This window comes from Cladophialophora immunda, assembly GCF_000835495.1.
Source record: "Cladophialophora immunda strain CBS 83496 unplaced genomic scaffold supercont1.4, whole genome shotgun sequence".
In the NCBI taxonomy this organism is placed as follows: domain Eukaryota; kingdom Fungi; phylum Ascomycota; class Eurotiomycetes; order Chaetothyriales; family Herpotrichiellaceae; genus Cladophialophora; species Cladophialophora immunda.
Window position 1 is genome coordinate 145,762 of NW_015622544.1, and position 26,387 is coordinate 172,148.

The 26,387-nt window shown below is 52.5% G+C and overlaps 10 protein-coding genes across 10 annotated transcripts; 7 read left to right on the forward strand and 3 right to left on the reverse strand.

Annotated features, from left to right (window-relative positions):
* Positions 1–1,947: 1,947 nt before the first annotated feature.
* Positions 1,948–4,368, reverse strand: PV07_06440 (uncharacterized protein). Its single transcript, XM_016393418.1, has 3 exons — positions 3,523–4,368; positions 2,991–3,419; positions 1,948–2,927 (listed from the first exon to the last, which is right to left on the reverse strand). Exons 1-3 carry the CDS (start codon positions 3,974–3,976, stop codon positions 2,266–2,268), a joined length of 1,545 nt encoding a protein of 514 aa, XP_016246837.1. The 5' UTR covers positions 3,977–4,368; the 3' UTR covers positions 1,948–2,265.
* Positions 4,369–6,575: 2,207 nt separating this feature from the next.
* On the forward strand, positions 6,576–9,137 carry PV07_06441 (uncharacterized protein; the record flags this gene model as incomplete). Its single annotated transcript, XM_016393419.1, has 5 exons — positions 6,576–6,867; positions 6,980–7,138; positions 7,205–7,475; positions 7,532–7,807; positions 8,119–9,137. 5 exons carry the CDS (start codon positions 6,576–6,578, stop codon positions 9,128–9,130), a joined length of 2,010 nt encoding a protein of 669 aa, XP_016246838.1. The 3' UTR covers positions 9,131–9,137.
* An 815-nt stretch (positions 9,138–9,952) lies between these two features.
* On the forward strand, positions 9,953–11,252 carry PV07_06442 (uncharacterized protein). Its single transcript, XM_016393420.1, has 3 exons — positions 9,953–10,457; positions 10,504–10,731; positions 10,824–11,252. Exons 1-3 carry the CDS (start codon positions 10,047–10,049, stop codon positions 10,920–10,922), a joined length of 738 nt encoding a protein of 245 aa, XP_016246839.1. The 5' UTR covers positions 9,953–10,046; the 3' UTR covers positions 10,923–11,252.
* Positions 11,253–11,462: 210 nt separating this feature from the next.
* Positions 11,463–13,808, forward strand: PV07_06443 (malate synthase, glyoxysomal). Its single transcript, XM_016393421.1, has 3 exons — positions 11,463–12,076; positions 12,139–13,348; positions 13,414–13,808. Exons 1-3 carry the CDS (start codon positions 11,716–11,718, stop codon positions 13,469–13,471), a joined length of 1,629 nt encoding a protein of 542 aa, XP_016246840.1. The 5' UTR covers positions 11,463–11,715; the 3' UTR covers positions 13,472–13,808.
* A 182-nt stretch (positions 13,809–13,990) lies between these two features.
* Positions 13,991–15,405, forward strand: PV07_06444 (uncharacterized protein). The gene has a single exon (XM_016393422.1). The coding sequence runs from the start codon at positions 14,286–14,288 to the stop codon at positions 15,246–15,248; it is 963 nt and encodes a 320-aa protein (XP_016246841.1). The 5' UTR covers positions 13,991–14,285; the 3' UTR covers positions 15,249–15,405.
* A 680-nt stretch (positions 15,406–16,085) lies between these two features.
* Positions 16,086–17,663, forward strand: PV07_06445 (uncharacterized protein). The gene is made up of 2 exons (XM_016393423.1): positions 16,086–16,366; positions 16,415–17,663. Exon 2 carries the CDS (start codon positions 16,506–16,508, stop codon positions 17,382–17,384), a length of 879 nt encoding a protein of 292 aa, XP_016246842.1. The 5' UTR covers positions 16,086–16,366; positions 16,415–16,505; the 3' UTR covers positions 17,385–17,663.
* On the reverse strand, positions 17,557–19,261 carry PV07_06446 (uncharacterized protein). Its single transcript, XM_016393424.1, has 3 exons — positions 19,137–19,261; positions 18,469–19,081; positions 17,557–18,415 (listed from the first exon to the last, which is right to left on the reverse strand). Exons 1-3 carry the CDS (start codon positions 19,152–19,154, stop codon positions 17,715–17,717), a joined length of 1,332 nt encoding a protein of 443 aa, XP_016246843.1. The 5' UTR covers positions 19,155–19,261; the 3' UTR covers positions 17,557–17,714.
* A 151-nt stretch (positions 19,262–19,412) lies between these two features.
* On the forward strand, positions 19,413–21,695 carry PV07_06447 (uncharacterized protein). The gene is made up of 2 exons (XM_016393425.1): positions 19,413–19,726; positions 19,781–21,695. The coding sequence occupies exons 1-2, from the start codon at positions 19,511–19,513 to the stop codon at positions 21,560–21,562; spliced, it is 1,998 nt and encodes a 665-aa protein (XP_016246844.1). The 5' UTR covers positions 19,413–19,510; the 3' UTR covers positions 21,563–21,695.
* PV07_06448 (uncharacterized protein) lies at positions 21,599–23,386 on the reverse strand. The gene has a single exon (XM_016393426.1). The coding sequence runs from the start codon at positions 23,325–23,327 to the stop codon at positions 21,810–21,812; it is 1,518 nt and encodes a 505-aa protein (XP_016246845.1). The 5' UTR covers positions 23,328–23,386; the 3' UTR covers positions 21,599–21,809.
* A 945-nt stretch (positions 23,387–24,331) lies between these two features.
* On the forward strand, positions 24,332–26,362 carry PV07_06449 (uncharacterized protein). Its single transcript, XM_016393427.1, has 3 exons — positions 24,332–24,686; positions 24,748–25,485; positions 25,536–26,362. The coding sequence occupies exons 1-3, from the start codon at positions 24,630–24,632 to the stop codon at positions 26,334–26,336; spliced, it is 1,596 nt and encodes a 531-aa protein (XP_016246846.1). The 5' UTR covers positions 24,332–24,629; the 3' UTR covers positions 26,337–26,362.
* The last annotated feature ends 25 nt before the right edge of the window (positions 26,363–26,387 follow it).

Here is a 26,387-nt window from a genome sequence, read left to right on the forward strand (position 1 = left end):
CCCCCCCCCCCCCCCCAACATTGGCTCTCGGGCTGCTCTCGAGAATTGAAAAAAAAAATCGTCCGACTTATGCCCTGAGATTATGATGATCCGACGAGAAAACCTTGCCCTGAAACCTTCGCACAAGACATCCATGGCTTCTGGTGACATTCAGAACACTTGCTGTGCGCTCATACAACATTCAATGCTCGTGGAGGATAAGCAGATTGATTTGAGATGTTTAAGAGACAAGAGGTTCGACGAAAATGAGTCGTGAATATTTCGAACTAATCGAACCTAGTTGTTGCATTGTTGCATTTTCGACTGAACGAAATCACCTTCTCGGCCCCGTTCACATGCGAATACCCTTCTTCAAGTCATTGAGAATACGTACCTGCAAAGAAGAGATGATAGAGGCACAGTGGTGATGGAAGGTGACGCTGTCAGGGCACCATCCAGTCTACTTCTCCGTCCTCGAAGCATTCGGTCAATCTCACCTTGTCATTTGCTCCAGGAAACATTTGGAAGTGGTTTCCGTCGCCCAACCCATTGGGATGTTTGTGACTCATGATGCCGCTTTGAAATGAAAGAGCTGTCCTTTCTGGCTCTGGGGCAATGAACAAGGCTATACATTTTGGTGTCTTTTAGATGATGTCTTGTCCAATCCTCCTCGATGCTGAAATCACGACTTTCACCATTTCCCGCCTGATCCTTGTCGAACATCTTCTCCTTGAACTCCCTACCATCATTATCAATGCGAGCTCTATTCCCCTCACAAAAAAACAACAACAAAAAAACAAAAGGCACCGATCCCATATTCTTCAAGCTCTTTACTAACACCATCTCAGACTCCGTAACCGGCTCATTCTATTGGAGCATGTCACAGAGACTTCACACAAGACTCTCAGCGACTCTTTCTACGCTCCTCTTGAATTTGTTTCCGTACCAAACGAGCTTTCTGAGCCTGCCAATATTCAGCTTCGAGAAAAAGGAGGAAGCATCTACGAGTATAAAATCGTGATTGGAATCTTCTGCTACAACTATCAACACCTCTGTCCTGAAAGGAGGATCAGAAGGCTGCCATATGACGACTTTGCCAACACACATGGCGTGAAAAAAGACTCCCTGAACCAATCTATTGAGGCCACTAAAGACTGAGACGCGCAGTCGGCATACGCTCAACACAACTTTAAACGCAGGCGCCTCGACGAAACAAGTTTTGAGGTACGCCTCGCCCTCCGCACGACTAGTAATTGCTTCCTTCTTGGATTTCATCGGTCGGTGAATCTACGGCGGTAGGAATGCTTAAACAATCCCACGCATCGAGCCTTACGTCTTAGGCGCCTCTGGTTCGACATCATCGCTTTGGGGGTCAATCAAGCAGACACCGAATCTAAGTCACTTCAATAGTGTGTTGCATTTCGGGTCAAGATCTCAGCAACGACACAGAATCTTCTCAGAATTCGGCGATGATGATGCTATTACTATAACAGAAAGAGGCGTGGGGACCAGAGACAGATGCTTTTACAAAGAGTCGACCCTGGCCGTTTCAAAAGACGATCTTCCAGATACTGAAGATCGAAATGTTGCTATGTAGGTGGCCCCATCTACGGCAGTTTCGAGCCATATTCCCCTTCTTTGTAATCAGGACAAGCTTGGAGTTGTTTGCAGAACTGAAAGAAGGGGTTCGAGCGTGCCGCGACATCTACGCCTCACATGAGAAATGGGATATAGGGTGGTGGAAAGATCAAGGGAGATGATGAAAGGCCAGAGGCCTTTGACCCGTCGAACTTGGCCTTTCAGGAACAAGTCTCTGGGCGAACGATCGCCTGAAGCCATGGGAATCCCGCGTACGTACGTCAAGGATTTGAAAATTAGTTGCTCAGTCTGATTCACACTCTTGTCTCCTCGTTCGAGTCATATGAAAATGCAGGACATCGACAGTCTATACAGGTCAACAAGTAGTGATATAGAGTCGAAAGCATACTTCCGGCTTCTCAGTCGACGTACATCCCATTAGGAATAGGCCTTAATGCCATTGACACGGTATGCCCTGTGCACCGAACTATTGAATATTGAGACGTCCCAATTCCCAGTATAGAAATCTTTCAAAGTCTGTACTCTACGCTCTGCGATAAGTGACGCGTCCCGGCTCGCGCTTGAATCCGACAAAACATTCCCGCACTCAATGATCATCCGCTAGACTTGAAAGATTGCCACTTCGTTAAGCTCTGGGAGGAAGAGAGGGACACTGGCGCTCGGCGCTAGTTCAGCCTTGCGCATCTCCTATCCCTTGACCTCGACATGCTGCTCTGCAGTCTTTCCCTGGAGCTCGATCCAGCGCTCGTTGGCGGCGGCGCCCTCCTCGTCCTCCTCCAGATCGCGCTCGGCCTTGTTCAAGCCGGCGACGAAGCCGCTGGTGGAGAACAGGAAGTCGACCTGCTCGAGGGTCTTGCCGCCGGTCTCGGGGCACAGGAAGAAGACAAAGGCGACGGCGACGAGGTTGCCGCTGAGGACCCACAGCCAGAACTTCCAGCCCACGTTGGTCAGGCCGATGGGGCCCGCGAAGACGGTGATGAAGGTCATCAGCCACTCGCCGAACCCCGTGAACGCGCCGCCAATGTGCCGGTACTCGAGCGGCGCGATCTCGGAGCAGTACAGCCACACGCAGCCCTGCCAGGCGTACCCGAACACGAAGAGGAAGGCGAAGATGATGCCGATCCCTGCCCACTGGATGGACTGCGTCGCAGGCACGGCCTGGAGGACGGTGAAGATGAGCATCAGCACCGACATGACGCAGGCGCCATACATAAGCACCGACCGCCGTCCAACTTTCTCGATCGTGAAGTACAGCGGGACGCAGCCCAGTGCGAAGCAGATGTTGAGGATCCCCGCGAGCAGGCTGACGAGCGAGGGCGCCGCGCCGACTCGGCTGAGGATTACGGAGCCTGTTTTTCCACCAGGGTTAGCCTGAGAACACACGCGCTATTTGGGGAGAAGTGCAACAGTACTCCAATAGGCAAGCAGTGAAGAGCCCATCCACTCCCTGATCATCGGGAGCCAGAAGCAGATACACAGCCGTCGGATGATCTTCATGGGCGTGTGGTCGATGATGCCGCTCGTCGTAAACGCCTTCCAGTGTAGACTTGACTTGGCCTCCTCTTCTGCTTCGATGGCGATGAGAATCTCGCGCTTGATCCTCTGGACCTGTTCCGAGTCGATGGGGGCGTCGTTCAGCCGTTCCAACGCGTCGTCTCCCTCCGCGTGCCGGTTCTTCGCGTAGTAGTATCGCGGTGTGTCCGGCAAGAAGAGCATGCACAGTCCCGCCGTGAGCGCAAATATGCACTGAAAAGCAATCGGCACACGCCAGCTCCACTGTCCGTTCGACTTGATACAGCCGTAGTCTATCCAGTAGGCTATTGGAACGCCGCTAATAAGCACTGCAGGACACCGTTAGCATTGGTGGCTGGAGTGGTCGATGGTTGTGGACGGGCACGAAAGATTCGGGAAAGAAGCATAGGCCCCCAAACGGGCTCGACTCACTTATGGCATTGAATGCATTGGCCGGGCCACGATCTCCTATTTCGACTCCTGTCTCGGCCAAGTAGGTGGGCACGGCACTGGAGATGCAGCCGATAGCAAAGCCAGTAATGATGCGCCCGACGGTGAGTTGTGCCACCGAGTTGGCGGTCGCTTGGATGATGGAGCCGATGACGGCGGCGGCATTGCCCAGAAGAATCGTCCCTCTCCGGCCAATTTTGAAGGCAAAGGTGGCAACGATCAAGCAGGTGATACATGCCGACAACGAGTAGGAGCTGGAAATCCACGGTATGACCCATTCACCCGTGGGATTGCCAATTGCGTCCAGGAAGGCCTTGTGTAGAACCACACCACCGAGCACACCAGCATCATATCCATACATCATGAAGGATGTTCCGCAGATGAACTTCATCAGCCAGTAGAGGCTCCGGCCTCGGAGATTGATAAGCGCTCTCATCTTTGCAGGTGAGGAAGCATGCGACGAGAAGCCGATTTCTTGAGAGGGCGTAAGGCTTTTCTGGCCGAAGATTGACGGGCGTCTTCGATTGCATTCGAATCAAGGTCGTCCGGGACCGGGATTCTTGCGAATATTAATATACCCCAAGTACGAGTCATGTCAACCCAGCAGAGTCAACAAGGTCCACAAGGACAAAGGCCCATCTCCGCAGAATCTCTGGAATTCCGCCGGGATGTTGAAGAAACCGAGGCCATACACCTTCAATAGCCTACACGACATCTGGGTATCCAGGAAGTAGATGTGATTGGGGACGGAACACTGCTCCAGGTTGGAGAAGAATCCCTGCTTCTGCTTGTCAGTGGGGATGGTGTCAGGACTTCTGCCAGTGGAGCCACCAACTGCGAAAGATTCAATAGCTCCTTGATAACAGTGAGCGTTTTGAGATGCGGAGCCTCATGGATTTTGCGCAGATGATGGACGAGGCTAAAGAGCGTAGCGGGCCGGGCGCTTCTAAACAAGCCCTTTTGCCTCACGAGGGTGTCCTACCAACCAGTCACCATTGCGTTCAGGGGTACGCCGCGACGCCGCAAATCGGGACATCTATGGCTTTGACCAAGGTTTGGCGCCTAAACGATATCGCAGAAGTTGAGAATCGCAGTATTCATTGCCGTCAAAGTAATTGCGCCATGATGGACCCCGCACAAGTGGACATGTGGACAAGTGCGTGCGGAGGAGCTTTTCCACGGTCGTTGACCTCCTCGAGTCAGAAGAACTTGACTAAGGCTCGAGCCATACCTGGCTCACTGAAAGGCTTCCAACGGGGAGGTACCCGATGGCACTGTTGAGTGGCAAGTATGGCATCCGAAGACAAGGACCAAATTCGACAACTGGTTTGGCCACGTTCGCGAAAAGTTGCCAATCCCGACTCGCGCTTTCACTATGGCTTCTCCAGCTTCATAACAGATTTCGAAGGTTCTGATGCCGCAACTGAAAGACCGGTTTCATTGCGCTGCTATGCTGATGCGCGGGTTATCTTCATCACCCCGGACAACTGTTTGGAACAGTTTCGCCTGCGAGCTTTGGAAGATGGCAAAAAGATGTTTGGTAACAACCTACGCCATCAGACGCGGTTTCTAGCTGCTTGATCCCGCGGTGATCGTGACGCCTGAAGCGAGGAAACTTGCCTGCCTCTTGGATGCCATGGAACGACCTGGTCTAAGGTAAGGCCCTGAGCCTCGCGGAAATCCAGCAGCTTGGGCTTCGGGTAGATCTGATGGTTACTGGGACGGGAGCCATCAATCATCAAGGCATTCGATTCGGGAAAGGACATGGGTTTTTTGACCTTGAATGGGGCATCTTGACCACCGTCAAAGTTGTCAGCTTTTCTGTTCCGTGCATTGCTGTCGTGCATGACTGCCAGGTGTTGGAGGAGGAGCTGAGACCCGAAGTCTTCGACACGGTGTGCGACTGTATTGTTACACCAACCACGATTATTGACATTGCCAAAGAGGGTGTGCTGCTGAAGAAACCATCGTGTGGGATCTTTTGGGACAAGCTACACCCAGGAATACTGGAAGAAATTCCTCCTTTGGATGAACTGCGACGGCTTCAGCGCAGAGATTGACCTTTGGCTGCCGCGTTGCCCGGCTTCGTTGAAAATCTCTGCGGACTTCTCGCTCGTTCGACACCAGCCGATATGGTGTTATGCAAGCCGGCTGTCAGCAGCCGAATAAATTGACTCGAATCGACTTACATAGCAACTAGGAGAACATAACCTATGTTTCAGCGGGCTGTCTTGCGTGCCTCACAGGAATGAATTTCAGGGGATCTTCCTCGAAACTTCTCGACGACCATGGTTCCGACTTGATCAGGGTCCATACCTTCAAGCCACTTGATGCAAGGTGCCCAGGATGCAGAACAGCATGGTACCATTGGTAATGCGCTTAAAGCGGTGATCGGGGTGGATGAGATATCGCACTGGTCTGTCTATGCTGCTTGGACTTGCTATAATTGGTGCTTGGTCTGCATTTCAATTTGAGCGACATAGGTGATGCGCCTCTGAGACGTTAGTCAGGAATATCATCTGGCCGCAAGCCACATATTCTTGGGTTGAGTTGGACCAATGGATGTGTATCAATTGCCTCTTTCCGAATCGGGTAATTTGCAAAGGTCGCGGTCCAAGTCACAACTCTAATCGAAATGAGTTGTTCGCAAGAGTTCTGTTGCCTAGAGAGATGCCGCCGCACGATGAGCAATGGTTGTATCTTCCACTCAGACTCTCTGCGGACTGTAGTCAGGGTTTGGGCGGTCCAATGGAGGCTGAGATATAGACCCGTTTTTCTGTACCCTTCGACAGTCCGTGTGGATATCCATGACAGGAGAGAAAATGCAGCTTGATTAGCAAGAGCATGATTATTCAACTGTCCTGTCTTGGAACCGGCGTGATGGAAACCAGAAGTTCACAAACATGAACAACTTGGTGATCAACAATGGTATAAAAGGGGGCAAAGTGTCTTGTTATTTTCCTGCAGTTCAACAACTCTGTTTCTTCAACCAAGTCACTACTCGAAAGGCGCTGCTTTGTTCGAGACAGCTCACTATGGGTATCGATTTCAAAGTTTTCAAGGGTTCCCAATCCGGGGAGATCGTGGAGGCCAAGGGTCACCGTGAAGTAGGCCCGACACAAGCTCTAGTTGCGTTATCACACTGTGGAGTTTGCGGAACTGATTCTCATTACCGGCATGCCGACCAAGGACTGGGCCATGAAGGCGTCGGCGTTATCAAGGAGGTGGGAAGTCTGGTTGAGAAGCTCTCAGACTTGAGAGTCGGTGATCGCGTTGGAATGGGGTGGCTCCAAAGAACGTGCGGGTATTGTAAATTTTGCTTGACTGGTGAGTGATTTCTTAGCCCGGGAGTGGCTCTTCGCTTGCAAGCACCTTGACAAGGCCTGCGGAAGTGGTCGTCTTCGATCAAGTAGATGCATGGAGCTAACCCTCACTGTAGGTAGGCAGTTCAAGTGTCAGAACAGCGAACAATTTGGGACCGCCAACTTGGACCAAGGTTGCTTTGGCACAGGTGTCGCTTGGGATGTCAGCGCGCTCTTCAAGATCCCAGACGAGATCGCTTCCGAGTCCGCAGGGCCACTGATGTGTGGTGGTGCCAGTAAGTCCAAGCTCACCACTTCGCCCCGTCCGCCTTTGGCAAACTCGTTGCTAAGGTGTTGAACAGCTGTCTGGGGCCCGCTATATGAGCACGGGTTCAAAGCAGGTGATCGCATCGGGATCATCGGAATCGGTGGACTCGGACATCTGGCTATTCAGTTTGCATCGAAAATGGGCATGGAGGCCGTTGTCTTCTCTGGAACCGAGTCCAAGAAGGAAGAAGCATTCCGATTTGGCGCCAGAGAATTCTACGCCACCAAGGGAGTCACAAAGTTCGAAGGAATCGAGCCGGTCGACTGCTTGTTGATCACGACTTCGGTGCTACCTGATCTCTCACTGTAAGTTTCGACCTCAGCCGGGCCAGGAGACTGAGAAGGATGCTCACAAAGCATAGATATCTTCCTGTGTTGGCGCCATTTGCGAAAATCTTCCCGCTCACCATCAGCATGGATAACATTCCAGTCCCGGTTTTGCCGTTTATCATATACGGCTATTCAATAATCGGTTCTGGGGGAGCTCACCCACAATCCGTGCAGGCGATGTTGAGATTCGCGGCGGAACATTCAGTCAAACCGGTCATCGAAAAGTTTCCTATGACACAGAAAGGCGTCACGGATGCCATGACGAAGCTGGACGAGGGGAGCGTAAGATATCGCGGAGTCCTTGAAGTGTAAGGAAGGACCAGCATCTCAGACTAGAAGTTTAGAAGTCCAGGAGGCGTTGATGGAATATCATGGGAGGTGAATGTGGAAACTGAAGAGCCCAACCGAGTGTGAAATGACAAATGATAAAATGACTGAATGACGCGCAGTCAAAACGCGACGCGTCGAGAGCGTTCAATTGACTGGACATCCAACGCACCAAGTTCGGCTGTTGAACCTGTATGTGATTTGTCTTTTGTCTTCCCACATCCTGACCGAAGAAAGTCCTTAAGGTGTCTGATGAGAGACTCAGATAAATTCCCGGAAACTGCTGCATCAGCATCCATCATGCCATGATCGCTCCAAAACCATGGCTGGAAGAGCTTACACTGAACAAGCTACATCGACTCGCAACAGCTCTGGGCACACCATGCTCCGGAACAAAGCTTGCACGTATAGAAGCCATCCGTCACGCAACCTCCAACACTGTAAGAGATGGAGACAGCAGAAGAAGGGTGCCCAACTTGAGTCTTCTGAGTATAGACATGGGTATCAGGAATCTGGCCTTTGCCCATCTCACGGCCCCGATTGAAGAGGCCACGCGGCCGCTGAAGCATATACAGTACAGCATGCCAACACTGCAAGCATGGCGTCGAATAGCAGTGGCAGAGTCGTTGGATACCACAAGCGGCCGCCCGTGCTCAGCATTAGAGAAATCCACAACCACGGCAGTCAACCCAGCTGAAGCAAGCAAAGAATCATTCGAGCCTATTGACTACGCCAGGCACGCATACCATCTTGTCAAATACATGTTAGAGGCTTACCAACCCAATCATGTCTTGATTGAGAGACAAAGATTTCGCTCAGGTGGCCAATCGGCGGTTCAAGAATGGACCCTCAGGGTCGGCGTCTTTGAAGGCATGCTTTATTCCGTTCTGCGGACTCTGGTCGAGGAGCACAAACTGCAGCTAAGCATAGAGCCAATGCAGCCTCCCCGAGTCAACCGTTATTGGCTTGAGGTATCCCAGGGCTTGCTGGGCTCGAAAGAGAACAAGCTGGTTGGTCGCCAGATAAAGAAAGCAAAAATTGATCTTGTTGGCCATCTACTCCGTGACGGCAGCCTAGATGTCTGTGTCGGAAAGGGCGTCCAGAAGACAGCGTCCGATTATGTATCCCGCGTTAATAAGGCTTCCCAACGCGGGCGAGCTGATGCAACAAAAATGTCAAAGCAAGATGATCTGGCCGACTCGCTCTTGCAGGGATTGGCATGGATTCACTGGCAAAACAACCGAAGACGCATCCAAGTTCTGGGGCGAGATGCAGTTGATATGGCGTCTGGAGCCTTGTTATGAGTGTCTGTCTGCCTGAGATGGCAATTGACAACCTTGTTTGCCTGGTTCCTGGCCCATAGCTCCGGTATCTGCTCTTTGATCGTCTCATAGGCCCAAATCTTGACCCCGATCTGCTTCCAAAGCAACCACAGCAGCTGCGTCCTCAGAAGTGACACTGCGCACCATTGCTGGAGGCTGATCTCCGAACAGGTCAAAATCATCTTGTATTCTCTCATCCAAAACTCCCAAGTGTCAATGCCATTATCCGAGATGGCAATTGACATGCATCTCCACCGCGTTTGGTAACTACACAGCCATCGATAAGGAAGCTGAATTGGATCAAACTGAGCATCATGAATGCACCTCAAGTCTTCCAAAGCATATGTTCTGATTCAGGAGAAGTCGCGGAGCAATCGAAAGGTGGCGGACGACCAGGCAGCGATCAAGGAAAGCGAAGATGCTGGACGATACGCTCGAACAGTCAAGGAATCGGCAAAGACGTGTGGAAGTATGCAACTCGGCGTGTCTGTGCGACTCGGATGGGGGAACGGACAGAGCAGGTCACTGTGGAAGCCCATGGACTGGAATAGACGAAGCTGACGGTTCAGACCAAAGGTGCTACTGTAACACGCGAGAAGGATCCAGATGGTCGGTTCAGGACCAAAGATCGGGCGGATGACAACGTGGGACGTTGTTTCAAGAAATGGAAAGTCGCACCAGATCTGATGGAGGAAGCTGTGAGGTCCCGTCGGCATAGTGGAGAGGAATGTGAAGGTGCAACCGTCACGAGAGTAGAGACTCCCTAATCGGTCCATCATTTTGTCATAAATTCCAGTTGCTCCTCCTCATTCTCACCAATGTCGTCCTCTTCTCTTGCCAAAGGTTCAGTGGCATCTCGTTCAGTCCTTCTCTGTCCAGATAATCAAATCTTTCAATCATGTGGCGGCTTCGCTCTCTCATAGCCATCTCTCACTTTTCCGCGGCCATCTTTGCCTCGCCTCATCCGCAAGCAAGCACAACACCCTGCGTCGAGACAGACAGTAATATTGGCGCAAGTGACACCGTCGTCACTTTGGCCAGCACGGTGACCGCAACCGCAACCGTCATCGTCACCAGTTCAGTTACTTCGAGCTCAAGCGCTACCACCACGGGTCCACTGACAACTCCAACCTCATGGCTCACCGTCACTGCTTCTCGAATTGCTTCTCCAATCCACCTGCTGCCCATGAACGCTGCCGGCTATCGTTTCTACCTTGGAGGCGACACCGTGTCATACTGTCCAGCTGAGGTAGAAGAGGTTGGAGGATGTCCACCGGGAAATCAAACAGTGCTTTCTCTTTGCGCGATGGTGAGATGATTCTGTCGATATTGAGAGCTTCACTAATAAAATGCAGGGCGCTGTTGTTCCTGGTGGTCAATATTTGTATGTGACGCCGAGCGGCGAGGTTGGCTACACCCAAGCGCACTCGAGTTTAATGCCTGAAGGATCGCTCCAATGTCCTTTCACATACTCAAAGGCCCCGGGAGCGACGATTGGACGGTTGGACCTGAGGGCATTTGGGGCATCAGGCTTGATTGCGTGTCCTACATATGGAGGAGCCTGGCAAGTCTTCGCAAACTTGGTAAGCTGTCCTCCTTTCTGGTTCAGTCCATTCTTGCACTGAGTCGTCACTCCTGCCTTTCAGTATCGGAACAGGCTGATCAATTGTTACAGAAGAACATCACGGCACCTCGTGGCAATACATCCCAGTGCCTTGGTTTCGATCCTTTAGCTCTTGATACCCCTGACATCGGGGCGTGGCAATACACCTAGGAAAGATGTCTGAGAGAAGCCTCAACTTTGCCGTTGTTCACAGGGAAAAGAGGTGGCTACATACAGACTAGTGAAACTCGCGAATCTGCTCAGGTCCTCACGATTCGGAATAGATCGGGGCCTGCACTCAGGGCAACGGATGATTTCGCGCCACCGCTGGGAACCGCAGTGGCCCAAGAAGACCAGACGAACCTCGGCACTTCGAAAGCCCTGGCGGGATCATGGAGTCCGTGGTTCGCCGGATCACATGTGCACCTTTGCTTGCTCCGAGCCTGGCAATGTGGAAACAGATTTGACTGTGTAATGGGCATGCTGTCGCCGTCAATAACATGACGGCAAAGACTTCGAAAATTACAAAGGATCTTCAGCCCCTAAGGGCAACAGAGCGACAGATAGACGGCCGGAGTAAAGGGAAAAAGGGCAGATGCAGAGGTGACGCCTTTACCCCACACAAGGCAAATGATTTTGTCGTCGACTGATTCTTGTAGCTGATCTTACCCACATGCCCCGGCTCCGTGGGCTCCTCTGGCCTCATTCCTGGGCTTGGGTGGATGGGCGGAACCCACTGGAACGCCAGTGATTGGGCTGCATGGCGAGGGACCTGTCAACGGGCACATCTCCTCGCGGACAAGTCGTCGACAATGTGCCTCTAACGGTTTCGGGCATTGTGCTGCTCTGACGTATAGTATTATATCAACCTCCCCAGCTCCCATGCCTCGGTGCCCGCCTCTGACCAACTCAGTTCCTCTTCTTGCGTTCATCCTCCTCGAATACACCCTATCCATCAGCCAAAATGGCCAGCATCGAAAGCATCAACGAAGGAGTTGCCATCAATGGCGCCGTCAAGGACTCGTACCGCAAGATCCTTACTCCCGAGGCCACTGCCTTCCTCGCCCTCCTCCACCGGACCTTCAACGGCACCCGCAAAGCTCTGCTCCAGAGACGAGTGATCCGTCAACAGGAGCTTGACAAGGGCAATTTGCCAGATTTCCTCCCCGAAACCAAGCACATTCGCGACAATGACGCCTGGAAAGGTGCTCCCCCGGCTCCCGGACTCATCGACCGCCGGGTTGAGATCACCGGACCAACGGATCGGAAAATGGTCGTCAATGCTTTGAACAGCAACGTCTGGACTTACATGGCTGACTTTGAAGGTGAGATATTCGACGAATCCCTACTAAAATCAGCAGCTGCTGATTGGTTTTGCCTGCAACAGACGCCCAAGCACCCACCTGGGATAACCAGGTCTCCGGACAGGTGAACCTCTACGATGCCATCCGCAGGCAGGTCGATTTCAAGCAAGGAGAAAAAGAGTACAAGCTACGCATAGATCGCGTTTTGCCTACCCTTTTGTGTCGCCCTCGAGGCTGGCACTTGGAAGAGAAGCATTTTACTGTCGACGGTGAGCCAATCTCTGGCTCTCTGTTCGACTTCGGCCTGTACTTCTTCCACAATGCCTTTGAGCTGGTCAAGCGTGGCACTGGGCCGTACTATTACCTCCCCAAGATGGAGTCTCATCTTGAGGCGAGATTGTGGAACGATGTCTTCAATCTATCCCAGGACTACATCGGTATGCCACGAGGCACGATCCGAGGAACCGTCCTCATCGAGACAATCACTGCCGCCTTTGAAATGGATGAAATTATCTACGAGCTCCGCGACCATTCGGCTGGTCTCAACTGCGGCCGGTGGGATTACATCTTCTCGGTCATCAAGAAATTCCGCCAGAACCCCAACTTTGTTCTCCCAGACCGATCCGCCGTCACCATGACCGTGCCTTTCATGGACGCTTATGTGCGTCTGCTCATCAAGACCTGCCATCGCCGTGGTGTGCATGCCATGGGTGGTATGGCCGCGCAAATCCCCATCAAGGACAACCCAGAGGCCAACGACAAAGCCATGGAGAATGTCCGACAGGACAAGCTGCGCGAAGTCCGCGCTGGCCACGACGGGACGTGGGTTGCTCACCCTGCTCTAGCGGCCATTGCGTCTGAGGTATTCAACAAGCACATGCCCACCCCGAACCAGCTCTTCAAGCGTCGCGAAGAAGTTTATGTCACCAAGAACGACCTTCTTAATATGAACATGCCCGGAACCGTGACGGAGGATGGCATCAGAAAGAACCTCAACATTGGTCTTGGATACATGGAAGGCTGGCTCCGCGGCGTTGGCTGCGTACCCATCAACTACCTTATGGAAGACGCTGCAACGGCCGAGGTGTCCCGTTCGCAGTTGTGGCAATGGGTCAAACACGGTGTCAAGACCGCCGATGGCCACACTGTCAACAAGGCTTACGCTCTGAGATTGCTGAAGGAGCAGGCCGACGAACTGTCGTCCAAGGCACCTAAGGGCAACAAGTACCAGCTTGCAGCCCGATATTTCGAGAGCCAAGTGACTGGCGAAGATTATGCCGACTTCTTGACGAGGTATGCCTTTTTTCTTCCCTTCTCTTTCCGAATTGTATGAGCATAACTAATCCTTTCCTTCGCAGTCTCCTGTACAACGAGATCACCACTGTGGGATCATCACAGCCTGTGGCCAAGTTGTAAGCCGTTTGATGACTGGACAGCGGAAAAACGGGAGTTGGATTGGAAACTTAGCCTGGCACACGGAAATCAAGGGGTGAAGTGAGCCTCGACTCCGACCCAGCTTGGGTGCGGAGCAATCATGAGAAGCAGAAAGTGTACACAAGTCAAACGCAGAATGAAAAGGGTCGGATTTCCATGTCGCGCCAGAGCACAGTCAAATTGTGGCTTAGTATGCAAATAGTTTATGTGAAAAGGACAAGCAATGTATTTTCTTTGATGTGAGATGAGACGAGATGAGGTCCACGTTCAGCATTGGGAACACTTCTCGACTTCTGTTCTTTGAGGGGAGAGAATTATGATGATGAACAAGTTTCTCGTCCTTTTGCTCGTCCCAAGATGACCCGAAGCTTCACTGCGCCAATTTTGGCCCTCGTTGGTGCCCCGCTGGTCGATGGTCGCTAGGCGTGGCCCCTCACCATGTTTTCAGCCACCGGCGAAACAGACCGGCGTCCCGACCACTTTTCTCCAAAACATGGAGGAATCTGGATCACTACTAGTCATAATACAACTGTCTCTGGCGGCAGGAACCCCGTCCTCGAGGAAGGTTGTTATTTCTTGATAATTACAGTGCTTGAAAAGCAATATATCTGTGAGCTGCCGAGACCAAGCTAATTTCTACAGGATCCATTGAGAACAAGTCAAGAAGGAAGCATCTATTCACTCTACCATACCAATACCGAAGTCCAGGTCAACAGGAACACAACAGAACCAAAGAGGAGGACACAGAATTGAATACGATTCGGGCATCTTACAACATATTGTTTCTTGGTTCAAGATGAAGATTCTCATCACAGGAGCAGGTGGCTTCTTGGGCCAATTCCTCGCCCGCGAACTACTCTCCAACCCAGACCACAAGGTCATCCTCACAGACATCATTGACGTCCCTGTGCCCAAAGGGGCCAAGAATCCACAAAACACAACATGCGTCAAAGCGGACCTGCTGAAAGACCGCAGCGTGGTCACGCCGGATCTGGACGCGGCATACATCTTCCATGGCATCATGTCCGCCGGATCGGAAGCAAACTTCGATCTGGGCATGAGCGTCAACCTGGAATCGACGAGATTGCTTCTCGAGACAATCCGACAGGTTCGCCCTGGTCTGAGAGTCATCTACTCGTCCAGCGGCGCTGTCTACGGCCGTCCCTTGCCAGAAGTGATAACCGAAGACGTTCTCCCTACGCCTGAAGGCTCCTACGGCGCCGCCAAGTTCATGTGCGAGATTCTCATCAACGACATGACCCGGAGGGGCTACATTGATGCATTCATAATCCGATTTCCCACCATCACTGTACGGCCGGGCAAGCCAGCCCCGGCGGCTTCGGCGTTTATTTCAGGCATCATCCGCGAGCCTTTGGCGGGCAAGGAGTGTGTCTTGCCCGTGAAGGACCGAGCATTCCCAAGCCACGTGTGCTCGCCAAAGACGCTGATTCACAATCTTGTCTACACGCTCACACTCCCCTCGGACGCTTTGCCCAGCCACAAGCGCGTCGTCAACGCGCCGGGTCACGTCGTCACGATCCAAGACATGATGGACGCCCTGGCCAAGGTCGGAGGCGAGGATAAACTAAAGTACGTCAAGGAGGAACACGACGAGCCCATCGCGAAGATTCTGTACACGTGGGCGGTCAAGTACGACAACTCGTTAGCGTATAAGCTAGGGATGAAGAAGCCGGATAGTTTCGAACAGTCGGTGCGCGAGTACATTGAGTATATGGAGGAGCAAGAACGCTTGTCCTAGGATAAGGAGCAGTGAGCGAGGAGCGAAGAGTGGGATGAGGCAGAGATGGTCAAGCAGGATCGTGGGAGGATGGAGAGTCCAGGCTTGCGAAGGAGTAGTAGTAGTTTGGCCACATGCCACATGTTGTGTGTTAAAAAAAGTCCTCGTCCTCCCCAAATCCTCTCTATCAACAACCTACATCCATTCTTCGTTTCTCTCCAGCTCTGAAATTTTGCCCTTGACCTTGATCGCTCGACTGAAATTCCAAAACCCGGGTCCAGGATGCTCCCTGTGGCGAGGCTCTTCCCCATGGCTATGATCGGAAATGTGTCCATGTCGCATCACGCTACTGCGGAAAAAGGTCGAGAGGTGTACAGTCTACCAGCCCCGATCGCCACCATATGGATCCCATTGTGGCGCAACCATGTATGCGCCTTTCTCGTCCATCGGTGTCGACACCGATCTTGGCCGGTCGAGCGCGTCCCAGCGAGCTAGGTCGATGATAGGGGAAAGTCACTAGGTATCTTTGCAAGGTAGGTGGGAGGAGCGTTCTTCTGGACTCAGGGTCTGGTGTCTCTCAGTGCCAGAAGATATGATTGTGACAGAATATAGATGAATTGGAACCCGTCCACAGTACTTGTACCTGGTACTAGAGAAAGGAGAGACGATTAAAATGCCTCCCGCTAAATTTGTTCCTGGTGCCGCCGCCACGTTTGTTTCTGCCCCGCATGCGGAGAAAACGCCGAAACGACATCATTCTTCCATCATTGTACCAGACCCATTATTGAGAAAATGGGCGGGCGGATGAGGGCTGGATTGGGCTGGCTGTTTGGGTTTTCCTCTCTGCCCATACCATACGGCATGTTGCCGACTCACTACAGTGAATTCGGTGGGACAAACAAACCGCGTGTTGATTGAGCCTCCGGAACAATCTAGGGCGTGGGTGAGAACAGGGCTTTTCGGCAATTGGAAGGAGACCTGGCTAGGTTCACATCTCGTGAAGACAAGACTTACTCCGTCTCCTATTCCTTTCGCTTCATACTACTTCCTGTTGCCGCTACTACACAAGAATCATTTGTTGCCAGTGATCCTGTCTAGAAAGAACAGTGAAGAACGCACCACCCATCTAAGAAGCATCGGTAGAACAACGTTACCTACATTGACTCCCCTGCGCTGAGAAACACCAGACACGAACCCAAAGCGTTTCCACCCCTCCGTCTAATTGTCCACCTTCCTCTCCTCCTCCCCTAATCTCCCTTCGCACACCCTCATACAAGAATGCCGGACCTGTCACAAAACATCTCGGTGCGCATCCTCAAGGCGGCCGAGGCCGGGGGGTACGGGGTCCCCGGAGTGGTGTGCTACAATTTCGAGGCGATCATCGCGTGCCGCAAGGCGGCCGAGGCCAAGAACTCGCCTTGCCAGATCCTGCTGTTCCCGTGGGCGCAAGAGTACGCGTACGACAACATGGTGAACCTGGCGGCGGACGTGTGCCGGAGCGCCAAGGTGCCCATGTCGCTGCACCTGGACCACGCGCAGAGCGAGGAGGCAATCAAGCGGGCGGCACAGACGGGCAAGTTCGACAGCATCATGGTCGACATGTCGCACTACGAGAAGGCGGAGAACCTGGCCCGCACCACCGAGCTGGTGCGGTACTGCCACGATCTGGGCATCGCTACCGAGGCTGAGCCCGGCCGGATCAACGGCGGCGAGGCCGGTGTGCAGGACACGGGCGACCTCGAGGGCATCCTGACCACGCCGGACGAGGCCCTACAGTTCATCCGTACGGGCATCGACTTCCTGGCCCCGGCCATCGGCAACGTGCACGGGCCCTACAACGGCGTCGAGAACATCAAGCTGGACTTCCCCCGCCTGGCCGCCATCCGCGAGGCCTCACGCGGCAAGGTCACCCTGGTCATGCACGGCACCAACGAGTTTACCGCCGACATCTTCAAGCAGTGCGTCGCCGCCGGTATGACCCGCCTGAACGTCAACCAGATCGTCCTGTGGAAGTACGAGGAGTACGCCCGCCAGAAGGCCGGCCGCACCCCGCTGACCGAGTTCATGGAGGATGGCACCAAGCTGATCCAGGAGAGGATCGAATGGATGATGGACGCCGTAGGCAGCACCGGTAAGGCAGGTGATGTCAAAATCTGAAGACACGGAAAAACGAGCCCGACTCTCCTCAAGAGGCACGTGGAAGTGGCCAGGCGGAGAGAGCCCGATCCATATAACTTGGTACAGGATGGTGGCATGTCTCTCGTATAATGAATGGTCTGGATGATAATGCGTCTCCGCATTCACAAGGTCCGTTGGCTGATCAGCCAAATACATTTGAATAAGATCGGATTGGGGTCGGATCGAGTCAATTCTATCATTTCATCATGGCACAGGGTATTTAGCCTTTCGATCTGATACGGGATCTGTGAAATATCCTTCTCACTTCCATGTCTCTCCAAACCGCCGGCCGTGCAAGCCCACATCCATTCACTTTGACTCTGCCTCAATAGTCTCCTTCGTCGCAGCCTCCGTGGCCTTCTTAGCCTGCCCCTCTTCATCATTGGCTTTCTTCTCATCCTTCTTGACATCTGTCTCATCGTCCTTTAACGTAATCACCTTGGCATCCTTTTCCTCGTCGCTGTCACCCAAGCTAAAAGGGTCGTTCTCCGCTACAGGGCTTGGGTCGATACTTTGTAGGGGCTGCCATTTGCTCGATTTCGTTGTCGCCGCCGCCGCAGGCTTCGGCGAAGCGCTATACATGTCCCTAATCTCCTCTGGTGGGCCATCTTGGAAGGAAACCTTGCGATTCGTGCCTGGCGACGGTCGACGATCTGGTCCTTGGACACCTGCGGAACGGAAAAGGTTCGGATTGGCCATGGGCCGGCTCGATGTGCGGGGCGGGGCTTCACCATCACGAAGCTCTAGTTTAGAAAAGTCATCGCCGATAGGCTGCATATCGGCATCGTAGCGTTGGAGGTCTGCACTGCGACGCATCTCGGCACTCCGGCGGCCTGTGAATGGCGATTGTGCTGACGGCCGGGCAGGGAGAGGTGGTTGACCTTGTGTAAACTCGGCGTCATCGTCATCACCGTCTATCTTCTTCTTGAAAGCGCTGATCCAGCTGTTCACGGTCTTCTGCGTTTCCATGAAACCTTTTCGGATATTGTCACGGATCTCGGGAAGATCGTCTGTCGCACAAAATGTAAGTATGTGTCGAAATCGCGAATAAACATAGACTAACCATCAATAAAGCTCCGCCACGGCACGTCGTCAGGGTTCGGGCTTGCCCCTGGTCGACCTACCCGTGAGCCTGGCAAGTTTTCATTGTATCTTCCGCCCGAATCCCGACGCCTCGGTTGCTGTCTATCGACGCCGGCACCGCCACTGTATTCTTCAGCCAGTTGTCTGGCGTAGAGCTCATCTGCTTCTAGTTGGCTAAGCTTCGTAGACGTGGGAGATTGCTGCCGAGCGGGACGTGGAGGTTTGGCTGGGGGCAAGGGCTCTGGTTCTCGCTGAGATTCAGGGTCTGTCATCCCGAGGAGGGCATTGAACGCAGGTTCTATCTCTCCTCGGCTCGCGGTGAGGACTGCGCGAATGACGCCCGTTTCGATCGTAGGAAAAGCTTCCTTCAATGTGAGCTCTGCCTGCTCTCGCGGAGACATAGGTCGCGGGGGTTTTGGTGGAGCAACGTCGTCTTTGGGAGGGGGTTTAGGCTGCGATGGCAACTCTGTCTTGGATGCGGTACTCGTCTCGATGACGCCAGTTTCTTGGTCGCTGTCGAAATCCAGGGGCCGAGCAGTAGTTGGAGATTCTGGGGGCCCGTCGGACGCTTTCAGTGGTGAGACTGGCGACGGCTGCATCGTGTTAGGGAGAGATCACATACGAAGCAGGATCGGGTACATCTCTTACGGGATCGTTGCTGGCCATGCTGAGGGCTGAAATGGTTTCTCTGCAGTTGTGACTTTAGATGGGCTTCTCACGGAGCAAAGACGAAAGCATTATCTCAGGCAGCTCGGTAAATCAAGACTTGAGACGACACATGTTTCCACGAGCAGCTGGCTGGGGTCGGAATTATGCCTGCCTTGCGCTGGCCACTTGGCAGTGGCTGCGATGACGTTGTTAGTGGCGTAATGCGGACTCGTCTGTGGCGGTGCGAATATCAATTCTCGACGGCAGCCCGTGTTTCGTCGCCCTGTCCACTCCTTGATTGAACGCCGGTGAGTTAGGGCAGAGATGATTCGTTTGGGAGCCTTTGGGTATGACCTCTCAATCCTGTCAGCGCCATGTCAGATTTCGATTTGTCTTTCATCCCGGCATTGTACACGCCCCCGACTCTACTACCCATCACCAGACACAGAAGCAGTCTACTCTATACCGTTGAAACACATCAGGTCACTGTGTTAGTGGGTCAAACAGGTAGTGGGAAAACGACTCAGCTACCTCAGTATCTGGAACAGGCAGGATGGTGCGCCCAGGGGAAATGTATCGCGGTCACGCAGGTCGGAAAGTTGAGCCCTTCGCAAGATGCAGAATATATTGACCATTGTGGGTAGCCCAGAAGAGTCGCCGTCACTACCGTGGCCACACGCGTCGCCGAGGAGATGAGGTGTCAACTGGGTGAACAGGTTGGCTACTCAATTCGCTTTGAAGATGTCACGTCCGCGAAGACCAGAATAAAATTTCTCACCGACGGCATGCTGCTGCGAGAAGCCTTGGTTGATCCGTTGTTCACGAGATATTCCGTCATCGTGATCGACGAAGCTCATGAACGGTCACTCAGCTCCGACATCCTGCTTGGTCTACTGAAAAAGGTGAAGAAACGGCGGCCGGAATTGAGAATCATCGTTAGTAGTGCAACGCTGGAAGCGGAACGGTTTGCCGATTTCTTTAGGGATCATGATACTCCCGACAGTGAGCAACAATGTCGAATCGTCAGTATCGAAGGTCGGACATATCCCGTGGATATCCTTTACCTTGATCAACCGACGGACGACTATCTGGAGACAGCCGTACAGACAGCCTTTACTATCCACAAACAGGAGCCGCCTGGTGATATTCTTGTGTTTTTGACGGGCAGAGAAGAAATCGAAAGAGCCGTGCAAAAGCTTTCGGACCTGGCATCAACACTACCCCCACAAGCACAAGCTCTCCAGCCTCTCCCGCTCTATGCCGGCCTCAGCACAGAAGATCAAATGTACGTCTTCTCCGAAGCCGCGGAGAATACCCGTAAAGTCATCCTTGCTACGAACATCGCGGAAGCATCCGTCACCATCTCAGGGATCGTGTACGTCGTTGATTGTGGGTTTGTGAAACTTCGCGCGTTCAACCCAAATACAAACATTGAGACTTTGACACCTTTTCCCACGTCAAAGGCCTCCGCAACCCAACGAGCTGGCCGCGCAGGACGAACGCGACCAGGCAAATGTTTCCGGCTCTACACACAGCAATCCTACTCATCACTACCCGCAACAACCACCCCAGAGATCCAACGGTCAAATCTCGCCCCCGTGGTCCTCCAGCTGAAAGCACTTGGCATCGACAACATCGTGCGTTTTGACTTTCTCTCACCGCCGCCCTCGCAACTCCTCATCCGCGCATTCGATCTGCTCTACTCTCTAGGCGCGGTGGACGACTATGCAAAACTCACCTCACCTTTGGGAACACGCATGGCCGAGCTTAGTGCCATCCCACCCATGATGGCTAAATGTCTCCTTGCTTCCTCTTCGTCACAATTCGACTGTCAGAACGAGATGCTGACCCTCGCGGCTATGACCTCGCTACAAGGCAACGTGTGGTTCCATCACAGTGGAGAGAAAAGGGTGATGGACTCTTCCAGACGGAAATTCGCAGCCGAGGAAGGCGATCAACTCACGCTCCTGAATGTCTATCAGGCGTTTGTGACGAAGGGGAAAAAGGAGGCGAGATGGTGTCACGAGCACCATCTGAACTTCAAGTCGATGCAAAGAGCTGTGAGCATCCGAAATCAGCTGAGGCGATATCTGGAGAGGTTGGGCGTCAAAGTGGACGACTTTCCAGTAGCCACATCTGTCAGCATCCAGCAGAAGGACAAAGCCGCCAATATCCTAAAGTGCCTCGTGACTGGCTACTTCTCGCAGGCCGCAAAAATGCAGCCTGATGGCACGTTCAAATCCGTGTCGGGAAACGTCACCATGTACGCGCACCCGACATCTCTCCTGTTCAACCGGAAAGCGGAGTATGTGGTTTTTCACGACTTGTTGGAGACCGGAGAGAAGGTGTACATCAAGGACATTTCCAAGATAGAGAAGGCCTGGCTAGTGGACTTCGGGGGAGGTTATTACAATGTCAAGAGCTAACGCCTTGCGAGAGCTAGTCGATGATGGACAAAGGCATGGGCTCATCAGTGGTTTCGGATTGTGTATATAACCTTACTTTCTGGTGCAGTGCCGGGGGCCTTGAATATTAAAACCGAAACTGCTATTGTGCCCAACACGTAACCACTGACAAGGTCAGAACTTCCATATTGTTTGTCGTACCACGGTCTTCCTGCACCTCCGATATCATATCTCATGGGTATCAAATTTCGTTACGGCTGTTGTCTCATTATTCGGACTCATAATCCAGAATCGGTTCCCTCTGTGTGAATTCCATGGCTTCTGCCTCAGTGGCCAGTCCTCGTTCTTTGCGTTTCTTCAGCTTGATTGGGCCCTCCTTGCAGACGTCGCACGCAAAGTGACACTCCGCAGAGCCACTCTTGTCCCCAAAATACTGTGAGACCAGTGTATGGCGACAGAAGTCGGTGTTCTCGCAGAATTCGACAATCCTGCGCAGCGACTCGAACCGCGATTCAGTCTTCGCCCGGCTTTTGTCCTTAGCTGCCTCGCATTTTGCCCGATACTCGCACCGCTCTTTATCCTCTCTGGTGTACAGAATTATGCTCAATGCTGCTTTGTTGTCCCTTCCGGCACGCCCTGACTCTTGCGTGAACGACTCCATGCCCCTTGGAAGACCGTAGTGGATCACGAAACGGATAGTGGGAACATCAATGCCCATGCCAAAAGCTGTCGTGGCACAGATGATGTTGAACGAGCTCATCATACTATGGTTGTCGTCGACTTGTAATAGATGAGGGTCCGAAGTGGCATATCTAATAAAAGTCCTCTGCACTTTCTCCCGTTTTTCGGTGTCTAAACCGGCATGGTAAGCGCTTGCTCGGATCTCCGCAGCGGTCAGCCTTGACGCAAGACAATCTGCTGTAGCACGAAGCGGGACATATATAATGCCTGTGATCGGGGGTAAGGCGGCTGTTGGAAGTTGCTCTTTCCGATGTCTGAGCTGCATTAGCCGCCTCTGATACATGAAGTTCAGCCTTGATAGTAGGTATGGAAACATGTCGTCCTCTTCGTTCTTGGGATTCGACTCTGAGAAATATTGAATCTCATAATGAATGTTTGGTCGTGCAGTGGAAGTGGAAAAGCATTTGGTTTTGTCAATATCAAGGCCGAGATATCTGAAGATGTCCTCTCGCACTTGTTTGGTAGCAGTTGCAGTTACTGCTGTCATGGGCACAGTGGGACAAGTGAGGTTGGTCTTCAGCCATACTAAATCTTTGTAGCACGGACGAAAATCGTGGCCCCATTCGCTGATACAATGCGCCTCATCCACAGCAATTCGCACCAGCTGACCCTGGCGGTGGATTTTCATGATGAGCTTTCGAAACCGGTCCTGTGCGCAAAGCTCCGGGGTGACATAGAGAAGCTTGGTTTCTGGATGTCCGCAAAGAAGGTCCGTCTCGATTCGGACTTTTTCAGACCATTCGGTTTTGCCATTGATACGCTCGACAGCGATACCCAAGGACTTGGCGGCTTGGACCTGGTTGTCCATCAGCGCCAGCAAGGGTGAAATAACGACAGTAACTCCGAGGGACACAACGGCTGGAAGCTGGTAGCACAATGACTTTCCGAAGGATGTCGCTGCGCAGAGAAACACATCATGTCCATCCACAACAGCGGTGATGATCTCTTCCTGAAGTGGTCGGAATGAGGCTTTGCCAAAGACGCGTCTCAGGGTAAAGCGCAGATCTGTGATACTCGCGGCTCGTCTCAACGGATTTCGAGGCATATCGCTCTCGGAGGGTTATCGGCGCAGATAGGAGGAGATTCCGGTGGCCTGAGAGATACATGGTGGTGGTGATGCTGTGGGAAGTTCAGGTGAAATTGACGCGTTCAAGTGCAGCGTCCAGATAGCGCTTTCGGCATAAATAGTCCACAGTAGTCTGGCGGGTTGTCACGTGCTAAAAACTCATACGGCGGAGTATCAATTTCTTCCTCTCTCATTCTACACGAACACCTTTTAATATCAACCGCTGTATCTCAAGCAGCAATTTCTTCTGCAATGACAACAGACCCATCTCCAGAAATTCCTGGTGGACCTCTATCCCACTCAACTTTTCTTGGCCTAGACTGGACTTGGTAACTGACAGCAAATGCAGCTTCATGCAAATACCCTTGAATCTGTCTTCTTGTCTCCTTTTCTCCCAATATTCTTCCTTGTTCAAGCTCATGTTTCAAATCTGGCAAAGCTATGCAACAGAGAGTGCAGCATGAATAAACCAGGACTTCAGATTTCGAGACTCCTGGGGCCGTCAAACTAGCCGTCAAACTAGCTGTCAAACTCGCGATGTCGCCGCTTCTCCCAAAGCAACCCTACCTTGGAACAAGCTCGCGGTTCGGGCGATGGCAACACCATCTGCTGGGAAAAATCGGAGACACCATGTTCGTCTCAGGGAGGTAGACAAAAAGGGAAACAGAATTAAGGCCCGCTGCACAGAGTGTTTCCGCGCTGCGACGGCAAGAGGGAGCCTTGACGCAGCAGCTCTGATGGTGTGCATCGTCTGTCGACCTGGGTTGCATTTCCCAAGTCACATTCTGGCTGAGAGAAAACCCATGGGCATTGGATGGAGGAAAAGACTGCCTTGTATATGATCCTGATACCTGTGATGTACTCCTGCCCTGCTCAGCCTCTTATTGTGCCTTTCAGCTCAAATTCCGATTGGCTCGCACAATCATCTCTTTTCGGTCTAGCCGACTGCCACAAAACCCACAAGGCGAACCAGGCGTTTTCCTCATCAGACGACCCGCCGTCAACACCAACTTCTATTCTTCGGGGACGCATCTCAAAGTAAATGAGGTTCGCCTGCGCACGTTTCATTTGTGCAGCAAGGTTAGGGTCGAACAAGTATTTCCATCTGACGCACGCTGCCTGGCCCTCACCTCCTCGTTTTCGCAAAATGCTCCTTTTTCTCCCAAGCGCATCTACTGAACACTGGCAACTTCAGAAGCTGTCTTCTTGATTCTCGCTGTCACCACCACATCTAGGCACTAACACCTCTTTTCCAAGCCGAATTCGACTTGGTGATACTCCATGGTTGGGATCGCAAGAGCTCGTGGCTGTGGTACCTGCAGGAAGCGGAAGATAGCGGTAAGCCATGTCATTTTCCGAGCACCGATGAGAAGGGTGTCGCTGATTATTATCACTACAGTGTGGGCTGGAAAGGCCTTCTTGTGCTCAATGCATTAAATCGAACAGAACATGCACTGGGTACCGAAAATACCCCATATTCATTGCTCACCAGCCACCTAAGGGCGAAGATTCGACCCGGCCGGGGCATGGGGAATCTACACTTGATTCGACAATACATACCCACGACAGTCAGCGAACCCCTGTAGATTTCAACGGACTGACAAGCTCCTCATCATCAAATGGCAATCATCTCGACCCGGTCCAATCTATTATTCGATTGGGAGCACAAGTCAATGCCAACCCGGCCCTTCGACAGCGTCTCTTGGGCCAGTACCTGGATAACCATCTGTCAAAGAACAGGCTTGGGCCCATGCAGCAGAGAGTGTGGCTGATACAAATCCCCAAACTTCCTGATCTCACCCCGGCCTTAGAGGTCTCAATGATGGCGTTAGCTGTCGCCAAGCTCGGTGAAGTCTATTCTGATGAAGGGCTTATTCACGAGAGCCTGAAGCTTTACCGTGAAGCTCTGCACGAAGTTCAATTAGCGCTGTGGGACCGAGACTTGATGCTCCATGATCAAACTCTTACTGCCTGTGTGGCTTTAGGCATGTATGAGATGAGCCAATGTCCAAATCAGTCGAAACATGGATACATTAGTCATACACTTGGCTGCCAGAAGCTGATCCAACTCCGCGGTGCAGAGGCACACATGGATGGATTGGGACATTCAGTCTTTGTACATTTCAGGATCCAGGGCGTGAGTCATCTGTGACCTAGATCAAGTAGCGAGCTGCTGACCAAAGTCAGATTCTCTATTCTCTGGACCTCGGCGAGCCTTCCTTCCTTGGAGAGCCGCTGTGGCAAGAGGTGCCCTGGAGAGTTAGACCTAAAACACCTTACGATCGGATTTACGACTTTCTCACTTGTGCTCCAGATCTCCGCAGACAGGGCGAGATGCTCGAACATATGGACCCTCTGGGCAAGTTGCAGCTTGCGACTGAGATGATCCGAAAATGCTGGAAGCTGGATGCCGAGTTACAGTCGGTTTATGATTGCTTGGAGAAGAGCCATGACGGACCACTATATTGGCCGGAACTAGCAAGAGATAAAAGTCTCGACCTTTGCTCGAATGATGGCATGTTATTTCCGGTGGCATTCCATTTCCCCGATCTCTCCATCGCCAACACTATCATCATTTATTGGGGGGTCCAGGCTATGTTGTGGCAGGGCTTGTGGCTGCTCTATGGAGTTATGACTGAATTGCAGATGAACTTTGCGGAGGCTGGGGCCTTTGCACAAGGAGATGCGGATAGTGGATCTAGGTCTTTGACAAATACGGTCGACAACATCTTCCACTTTCCACCGTTAGAACATCGAGCAGACTTCGCCGCACCCTGTCGCAACATACTCCAGTCCGTTGAATACAGCTTGCAGGGTGACATGCTCGATCAAGGACCGAAATGTGTTGCTGCTCCGTTGAGGATGGCGATAGAAACGATGGTGCCGTTCCCTCAGTACAGGCGAGAGGTCGCGTGGGGAGAGAGGGCTGTGAAGAAAGTGCAGGAACGATCTCTGCGACTATTGATTTACTATACCCCGAGGAGATAGCCATGCAACTAGTTATATGATAATTTGAGTCACTTCTTGCCGTCTAGCTAC

Coding starts and splice junctions, on each gene's coding strand:
- PV07_06440 (XM_016393418.1), bottom strand. CDS start 3,976: ATGAGAGCGCTTATCAATCTCCGAGGCCGGAGCCTCTACTGGCTGATG. Junction 3,420..3,522: donor CAATGCATTCAATGCCATAA/GTGAGTCGAGCC, acceptor GGTGTCCTGCAG/TGCTTATTAGCGGCGTTCCA. Junction 2,928..2,990: donor TTCACTGCTTGCCTATTGGA/GTACTGTTGCAC, acceptor GTGGAAAAACAG/GCTCCGTAATCCTCAGCCGA.
- PV07_06442 (XM_016393420.1), top strand. CDS start 10,047: ATGTGGCGGCTTCGCTCTCTCATAGCCATCTCTCACTTTTCCGCGGCC. Junction 10,458..10,503: donor TGCTTTCTCTTTGCGCGATG/GTGAGATGATTC, acceptor AATAAAATGCAG/GGCGCTGTTGTTCCTGGTGG. Junction 10,732..10,823: donor GGCAAGTCTTCGCAAACTTG/GTAAGCTGTCCT, acceptor CAATTGTTACAG/AAGAACATCACGGCACCTCG.
- PV07_06443 (XM_016393421.1), top strand. CDS start 11,716: ATGGCCAGCATCGAAAGCATCAACGAAGGAGTTGCCATCAATGGCGCC. Junction 12,077..12,138: donor TTACATGGCTGACTTTGAAG/GTGAGATATTCG, acceptor TGCCTGCAACAG/ACGCCCAAGCACCCACCTGG. Junction 13,349..13,413: donor TATGCCGACTTCTTGACGAG/GTATGCCTTTTT, acceptor TTTCCTTCGCAG/TCTCCTGTACAACGAGATCA.
- PV07_06444 (XM_016393422.1), top strand. CDS start 14,286: ATGAAGATTCTCATCACAGGAGCAGGTGGCTTCTTGGGCCAATTCCTC.
- PV07_06445 (XM_016393423.1), top strand. CDS start 16,506: ATGCCGGACCTGTCACAAAACATCTCGGTGCGCATCCTCAAGGCGGCC.
- PV07_06446 (XM_016393424.1), bottom strand. Junction 18,416..18,468: donor GTGGCGGAGCTTTATTGATG/GTTAGTCTATGT, acceptor TTTGTGCGACAG/ACGATCTTCCCGAGATCCGT.
- PV07_06447 (XM_016393425.1), top strand. CDS start 19,511: ATGTCAGATTTCGATTTGTCTTTCATCCCGGCATTGTACACGCCCCCG. Junction 19,727..19,780: donor AATGTATCGCGGTCACGCAG/GTCGGAAAGTTG, acceptor CATTGTGGGTAG/CCCAGAAGAGTCGCCGTCAC.
- PV07_06448 (XM_016393426.1), bottom strand. CDS start 23,327: ATGCCTCGAAATCCGTTGAGACGAGCCGCGAGTATCACAGATCTGCGC.
- PV07_06449 (XM_016393427.1), top strand. CDS start 24,630: ATGGTTGGGATCGCAAGAGCTCGTGGCTGTGGTACCTGCAGGAAGCGG. Junction 24,687..24,747: donor GCAGGAAGCGGAAGATAGCG/GTAAGCCATGTC, acceptor TTATCACTACAG/TGTGGGCTGGAAAGGCCTTC. Junction 25,486..25,535: donor TACATTTCAGGATCCAGGGC/GTGAGTCATCTG, acceptor GACCAAAGTCAG/ATTCTCTATTCTCTGGACCT.